This window comes from Octopus bimaculoides, chromosome 1 (genome assembly GCF_046866305.1).
Source record: "Octopus bimaculoides isolate indiv1 chromosome 1, ASM4686630v1, whole genome shotgun sequence".
Lineage (NCBI taxonomy): Eukaryota > Metazoa > Mollusca > Cephalopoda > Octopoda > Octopodidae > Octopus > Octopus bimaculoides.
Window position 1 is genome coordinate 88084865 of NC_142928.1, and position 8951 is coordinate 88093815.

The window sequence follows — 8951 nt, forward strand, 5'->3', positions numbered from 1 at the left end:
GTAAGCACTAGGAATTTCGTAGGTGGTCTTAAAAATTTGGGGATACACTTGCTTTTAATTGATCGACTAATGAAACTGAAATAATTAGAGATAAATTTAAGCAATTTAATTTTTTGTAATTATAATTCCTGAGTTAAAAATTATCGTCTGCTCAGAATCAGAACGGCTGGAATAATTCGGTTCTTTCCGGATAGTTTCGAGGAAGAAGATGACAAGAGTGAGACACGATAAAAGAGATATTTGTGAGAGATTGCTTCTTCCTATCACGGCCAATTCGAGTTTCTCCATTTTCTTTCTCAAAATTTTCCCGGGTTCTGATTGAAGTCTAACGGCCAAGCTCAATTCGAATTGTAGGGAGATATCAATGTGTGTAGATTTCGTATTCATGGGGGTGAAGTTTTGCCAGACAGCTTATTCAACTAGTGGACTGGTCGAATAAAACCCTCAACACGAATGTTTACACGAAATTTCACTTTACTCTCAGTATAGTCTTCCCGACAGTAGATATTTCGTTGCTATTTTTAAACTTGTTTTAAAATAAAATCTCAACACACAAATATATATATATATATATATATATATATATATATATATATACAACAAGTTCCTGGTATTCATCTAATATTAGGATCCCTAGAAGAATGAATTAGGAATTGTGGTTACACTATTTTTTGTAACTGTTAAAATTGATGGAGTAATTTCTTCAGTCTATTAAACGAATATCTAATTACACCATATTCAACTGACCAAAACACATTTACATGCAAATAAGTTTTCTTGTTTTATCCTTATTATTACAAAAAAATTTAAACCCCACAGTACTGCTTCCTCCCCCACACCACCATATACTTATGTATATGTACGTTAGCGCGCGTATATCTGTGTGTGTGTACGTACGTTAGCGCGCGTAAGTATGTGTGTACGTACGTTAGCGCGCGTATGTATGTATGTACATCAGCGCGCGAAGCTATGTGCGTATGTACGTCAGAACGCATGTATGTTAAATGAGTACGTGAGTGCATATGTGGAAGCGTCTTTCTAGAGGTAAGGGGAGAAGTAAGAGAAGAAATCAGCTGTCTGATTTCCGGTCACGCTAACTTTTGGCGGGTGTTGGAGAACAATGAAGAGAAGTTTATATATCAGCTGCTCAAGTAATTTCATTCACAGAAACGTTAGATAACAAAACTTTCAAGAAAAATAAACTTAACAAATTTTTTTTTATACAGCATTGAATTGTAATTCAATTTTTCTTTTCTCGAGAATATGGTGCCATTTCTCTAGTTTGAATAGGGAGATGTATAAGATTAAATTTTTTTTTTTTTTGTTTTTTAAGTTAATTTCTAAAGTTTAGATTAAAAATTTGAAGGAATTTTTTTCCCACAAATATGGGAAAACAGATATGCATGCATACATGATTATTTGTAAAGTTAAATTTACTTTTCTACACCGAAAGCTGTTTATTGTTATCAACTGGTTATAATTATCATAGAAGTTAACCGGTTATTATCATGAAATTTACAACCGGTTATGAATTTAACTGGTTATTGTTATCAAAATCGGTGATTTCCAAACTTTTACGTTCGCTTATTCTTATCAAGTTTTGTTCCAAAGTGATCACAATAAGTAGCTTTTACTTAATACAAAAGTCAGTCTATAGTCATTTCGACTGCTAGAAATAGCAGCCAAATTCCTTAAATGACAGATTTTGAAAAAAAGAACGTAGTTAAGACATCATGGGCACAGCTGGGACGCCTTTGATCATAATCTTGCTCAATTAGAACTGACTTGTAGCTAAACAACAGTTATTTATATAAATTGCAGGAATTCTAAATATCAACCCGGAACCGAATCTAGTCTTCGTCATATTGTCATTAAATATGCAGAAGAAAGTTTTTCTAGTTCATTTCCCAGTCATTATGCAGTAAAATGTAAATTGGATTTACTCGTCCATTAGAGCGTTTGTTTATTAACAATTAAAACGATTAAAATAGAATACAACTCACAGAAAAAAAATATCAATGTATAATCAATATAAAGTAAGAATAAGTAAATAAAAGTTTTACGTATTTTTTAAAGTTTTATATTACATTTATAGAAAAAATAAAACTAACTTCGCAGAAAGTTTTTTTTTTTTTTTTTTTTGTAAGGGAAAAATAAGTAATTGGATAACTATAACAACTTTACCTGTCCTTGTTTGGCCATTTTTTCGCTAAGGAAACACAAAGCTTTTGAGTTTTAAAAAAATGTTATCACGATAGGTTCGATACCCTTATGAGCTGGCGTGCTTTCTGAATTCCATGTGAATAGATTTCGCGGGCTTTACTCCAAATTGCTATCGTTGGCGGAAGTCGAAACGAAACTATGTAACTAGAAGTTGTAAGAGAAAACATTTTTGTCTTATTATTGTTAATTATTTTTTCCGTTAGTGAAATAAATTTAATATGTCTTTCTAACTGCTACAATATATATGTATATATATGTGTGTGTATTTATATATAAAGATTTGTTTGTGTGTTTTAGTAGTGTCACTGGAACGAAATAGTTGCGTTTCATCTCTTCAATTTTAGATGTTAAACTTGCACCCTTCATTAAAAAAAAGGCGAAAAATTTTCCCAATTTCTCGTTTGTCCATTTGGTTTAAAGTAATATGATTCCAATCTACCAGAATATTAGTTGCAATAACCCCATTAACTATCCAATTTATTCTCGAATTCATAAAAACGATATGTTATTGGTACATGCCTCTTTTATTACAAACCTTATGAAACTAAAGAGAGCTTTTGGGGGGGGGGGGGGGGTTCAAGTCTTTTAGAGTCTACTTCCCAGAGACTGTTCTGAAAATATATGTATTGATGTTGTAGGTTCGGAGATGATTTAAAGCTGATCATTTTAGACGATTTGCGTTTTTTACTTTTATTAGTTTAGAATTTCATAGAAGACTATATCAACCAAGGATAGATTTTTGTAAACTGAAATGACAATCTTAATTGAAAACTTTGATATTTTCTAACTGTTTTTTTACACAAGATAACACAGAAGTTCAAGTTTGCTGACATGGATGTCTGTCAGTCACCCAAGCAAACAACTTCCTTCAAGATATATACCATACTGGTGGTGCTCCAGCAAGGCCACAGCCTTAGAGCTGAAAAAGAATAAGAGAATATTATTACAAATAAAAGAATAAGAGAAAATTATTACAAATGTAAATAAAGGAAATCAGCAGCAGCATTTAGTATCCAATTTTCCATGCTTGCATGGGTTGGATCCAGTTTATTGAGGTAGATTTTCTATGGCCAGATGCCCTTCCTTCCTTTCAGCAATTCTCACCTGTGGCCAGAACTGTTCTCACAGAGTAGTGGAAATGAATGACATGTATGCCAGCGACAATTATTTTGCAACATGCTATGTCAAGACAAGGACACACACACACATATATACACACCTCACTCTGTGATATGGTAGTCTCTGTGGAAGCTAGGAGTGGACGAATGGCTTGTGAAAGCAGTACAGACCATATACAGGGGTGTTGTTAGCAAGGTAAGAAGGGTTAGCCATGTGTACAGGTAGATGTTCCCCAAGGTTCAGTTCTCAGCCCCCACTCATTCATCATCATCTTGCAGGCCATAACAGGAATTTAACACTGGAATCCTATGGAAATTACTACATGCTGATGATCTGGCCCTCACAGCAGAATCTAGAACAAAATTAGAAAATAAATTCCTAGTGTGGAAACAATCTGGAATCAAAGGGTCTTAGAGTTAACTTAGCAAAGACCAAGCAAGAAATCAAGAAATCAGACAAGACCCTTCACCCTTCAGGTAAATGGCCCTACTCAATATGTAGGAAGAGTGTAGGCAGAAATTCCATTCAATGTACTCAGGGCAAACTATGAACACTCATGAGGTGCAGTGGAATAGTAGGAAGGTTAAGAGAGAAAGAAGTTGGAATGTGGAAGGTGTACAAGAGCCATAAAGACCACATACACAGGAAACTAATTTCCTCAAATGTCACAGGTTCTCTATCAGTGGAGGAGGTTGTACAGAAAGTGTAATTGCTAGATTAAGTATAGGAGGGAGAAAGTTCAGAGAGCTTTTTCACCTCCGTTGGCTACCAAGGGTCTCTCTCTCTCTCTCTCTCTCTCTCTCTCTCTCTCTCTCTCTCTCTCCCCAAGTGAAAGGAAGATTGTATGATGCATGTGTACAAACTGCAATGCTACATGGTAATGAGACATGGACCCTGAATGCAGAGGATATGCAAAGACTAGAGAGGAATGAAACTGGTATGCTCTGCCAACTCAATACCCTTTGGTAAATAAAATGAAAAAAAAAAGTTTGTGAGATGCTAAGTGACACTGGAATACTAGAAAACTAGTGATAGTCTGTGTTAGTAAAATTTAAGTACCAAAAGTTTGCAAAATAGAATAAATTATTTTGCCATGGGGAATAGAAGGCTAATATTTCAGAAAGAGCTTGGTCACCAATAAGAGTTTCTAACCAAAAAGTTAATCTTCTTTTCCTCATTGCAAAATAATTTATTCCACTTGAGAAACTTTTTCTAAAATACAGTTTCTTCTCAATAAAAGATTTAGCGAGTTAAGTATAGATTGTTGAAGAACATTTCTGAACCATTCTTCAAATTAAGGCTAAGAAGAATCTCTTCAACAATCATCATGTTCATCATTTAGTGCCCATCTTCCATACTGGCATGGGTTGGATGGTTTGAGAAGATCCAACAAGGGCGAAGGACTGCATTGTACTCAAATGTCTTCATTTGCATGATTATAGCTGGATGCCCTTTCTAATATCAGTCACTTTACAGAGTATACTCAGTGCTTTTTTCATGGCACCAGCATTAATGAAGTTTCCAAGCAGCATGCAAGACTAAGATCCACTTTGACTGAATAGGGCTACAGTAAAGAAGGAGATGACTTTATGCTAGGAGATGAGAGGTTAAAGTATGAAAGAGGAGGCCAGAAAGGATGTGGTATTCAAGATAGAAACACTAGCATAGCTAGAAGGGGCAGTACACACCAGGAGGCACATTTATAGGGCAGCATCACTTTTGGGTTTGCTGTAGGTAATTTGTATTTTTTGTGGGAGCCTGGACATAGCAAACTGAAGGGCTGCCATGGGCAGTACACACTCTGGCAATGCTAGGGGATAGAAATCTGCACTGGTATGGACATGTGATGCATATGGATAAGGACAGCTGTATAAAGAAATGCTGATCACTTAACATGATGGAGCTTGTGTAAGATAGAGACCCAGGAAGACACACAATAAAGTAGTGAAGGCTGAGCTCTGTGAACAATATGCAGTACTTGAGAAGACACGGCCATCCCATTGAAACTAAAATTCTTAAAGCACAATATGCATATATACATACACACACACACACACAAATACAAACACAAAGCCTTCATATGCCATTCCTATCACTCATCATTTCTCTCACACCTTTTTATCACCTGGCTACCTGCAGTATTTTGTAGCTGTAATTAAATGTGAACAGAACTGCATGTCATCATTTTTTTCTCTAATACCACCTATCTTTCTCACTACCCAAAAACACTTCACTTGATATCCTTTATTCTTAATATTATCTCTCTCTACTCACATTTTACATTGACCATCTTTCTATACTACCAAATTATCTCTCCTCTTCCACTATTATACACCCTTGTTCTCTCCATACACTACACCTGCCCCTCCTTTCACATTATTACAACCTGCTTATCCACATGTCATTTCTCTTTCTCACATCTTTCCCCTGTCTACTATATCATTAGTGCTACTCTTCACCACTTTCTGTACTGTCATTCATCACCTACTCTCTCCTTCTTCCCCCAACTTATGTATCTGTATCATTAATTATCCCACACGTTTTGTTTATTACTCACTACTTCCATGCTTCAACCCTATCCAGCCACTACAATCATCACCTACTCTTCTTGCAAACATACAAGGGGAAGTTAAAACTTATCCGCAGTTTTGCCATAGCATATCTTTATTATTGTCACACTGCTTTCTGCACATGCATGCTTATAGTTGGTACTATTATGGTCATGTGATCAAAGTTTGAGCCTGATCATGCCATTTTTCTTTCTGGCTTTACATTGTAAGCATGGCTGCTCCACTTGCAATGTGCACCAAAGAAGAGCAAAGAGCAGTGATCTGATTTATCTGGAAAAGGGGTATACGATCAACAATACAAGATACAGTGCTTTGCTGGCCAACGAACTGAAACCAGTGATTTGCATTAAATGCCAAAGTCTATTGTCGAAGAAAGTTTTGTTGTTGCATGACAATGCATGCCCACACACGACTGCCCAGACTGTTGAAACCAATTGGGTTTTGAGGTGCTGGAACACCCTACCTACAGCCCAGGTCTCGCCCTTTCTGACTATCATATCTTTGGACAGCTCAAAGATGGTTTACAAGGTCGTTGATTTCCTACGGATGAAGATGTGAAGGAAGCAGTGCATAAATGATTGCTAAATGGTTGCACAACCAACCAAAAACCTTCTTCTTGAAGGGAATGCACAAGCTTGTGGACCGCTGGACCAAGTATATTGAAAAGGAAGGAGACTATATAGAAAAATGATGTTCTTGTTTATCCCTTGCATTTGTCTAAATACATTGAAAAAACAAAAGTGCATATAATTTTTGACTCTCCTTCATATATTTATCATCCTGCAACTCTTGTTCTTCGTTCAGATACCCACCCATTCGCCATCTCTAACCATCCTTTACTGTCCCAATGTAGTCTTGTAAATACTACCCACCCAGACTCTGTTCTACTGTCTTACTTATATTCACTTTGTACCTTGAGAGTATACCCTGATACTTCATTAACATAATTATTTTATCTCTCTTTCCAGCTCTACCTTGTAACTCTCACTCTCTTTTCTATGTGAATAACCATATAGCAACTCAACAAAAAATGATAAGCAAATATAATTTTTAAAATGACAACTCAAATATAATCAAGTTATTGAAAATGAAAATATAAAAAATGCAGTACAGAAGAGGCTCCCCGTTTCTATGTATTTCAGTGACTCATAGTCTTGTCAAGTAGAATAGCCTCCTTGAAATTTGACTGAAACACGTCCATTGCTTTTGCCTGAAATTTTAAAGACCAGAACCATTCCTGTTCTACATTTTCTATATTCTATATTTTCCAAAAATTTTAATGAGTTGACCTGATCGGAGTTATCTCCTTTGTTCGTAGCTTTAACTTAAGTATCCCAAGAGGGAATCTTTTAATCTTAATTGCGTGGGTAATCTCAGTTATTCGAAGTTTTTCAACTGACTATGTTTCGTATGTGAGACTCATTCCGTATTTGTACTTAGTATGCATAACCATATTGCAGAGAGAGAGATGTTTACGTTGTTATGTGGGGTAAAGGAAAATGAAAAATCAGCATCATTTTGCTGAAATGGAAAAAAAAAGGGTAACAGTTGAATGCCTGCAAGCGAAAGCGTTACGGATAACAAATTATTAAAAGATAAATAATACGAGAAGTGGATCATCATTAACATGCTTCATTTGAGCTTAAAACAAAAAACGAAAAGTATTTGCAATAAATTTCATGAATCATTTGCACCAATTAAATCAGAATATTTTCGTTTTAAGTGCCTACATGCTAAATCGCAGTGCAAGATTTGGTAAACATATTCATTTATTAACACTGAATGAAAAGTATAAGCACTTTAGTGAAGCTAAAATTTAAAACTATACATATATATAATAAAAATCTAATATTCATTATACAAGATGATATTTGTGGATTTGAAGAATGACACGATACAAAACATGCTAGACTACTAATGAATTTATAGATAACCATGCTACAAAACTTTTGAAGTTATCCCTAATAAGATATTTTATATTAGGCATACCTATACAAGAGTGCCCCCCACCCGATTTTGTTCCCTCATAACTTTCTGAAAAATGGATATTTTTTTTTTATTAGATTTTCTACAAATACCTTTCAGACCGTGTAGATTACAGTTATATCGGAATTTAATGTAAAAAAAAAAATTGGTGGGCGAGCACTCATACATACTAACACGCATAACATATCTACAAAATGCAACTTGAAATTTTAAAATAACTATGCGATGCATGTCAATATGTATGAGTGCAAATCCAACATTTTTTTCCACATTGAATTTCAATGTAATTGTAACCTACACCTGAAAAGTATTTGTCGAAAATTTCATCCCAAAAGATCTATTTTCCCGAAAGTTACGGGTAAACTAAGTTACTCGTGAATCATAAGAAACTCTTCTATTTCCTTCCTCCAAAGAAAATGCTTACCACAAATACCATTATAATCGTAATCTACGCAGTGTGAAAGGTATTTGTAAATTACTTGATTAAGAAATATTCATTCTTTCAAAAGCTATGAGGAAACAAAACCGATGAGGCGTAGTTATGTAGGAATACCTTTAACATTGCTATACAAGTGTGCCCTCCCCTCTCCCCCATTCAAGATGTTGCTCAGTTATTGGTTGAAGTTAACATCAATCATATGCGTTGTATTTCTTCAAAACAAACATAAATGCTTCGTTTGTTTTTTTCTTTCTGTAAAGAAATAATCACCAAATTATTAAAACCTATCAGGAATAAAGTAATATATCTTTTTCAGCCTTTGATTACCTACTAATAAAATAATAAAATTTTATTTCGAACATAATACGTATGTAGACATACACATTGATACATTCGTATGTATTTATATATGTGTTATGGAGAATAATCGTTTCGTAGCTAATTTCATATGATGGTTATCAAAATTCTAATTTGATATATTATTATAATTAATAAATTATTACAATTTTATTTTTAGAATTTAATTTTAAATTACTGAAAACATTTTTTTTAATGTATTCATTTATTTGATAATATTAAATCGATCCTTTTTTTATGACGTCATCTGTTTTCTC

At 34.5% G+C, this 8951-nt stretch overlaps 1 protein-coding gene across 1 annotated transcript in view; it reads right to left on the reverse strand.

The window, feature by feature from the left end:
* Positions 1 to 2753, reverse strand: part of LOC106876324 (cell division cycle-associated protein 7) — a 46585-nt gene extending 43832 nt beyond the window's left edge. The window contains exon 1 of the mRNA XM_014924824.3: positions 2185 to 2753. Coding sequence (XP_014780310.1) covers positions 2185 to 2202 — 18 coding nt within the window. The 5' untranslated portion in view covers positions 2203 to 2753. The remainder of the gene's footprint in view (positions 1 to 2184) is intronic.
* Between the last annotated feature and the right edge of the window lie 6198 nt (positions 2754 to 8951).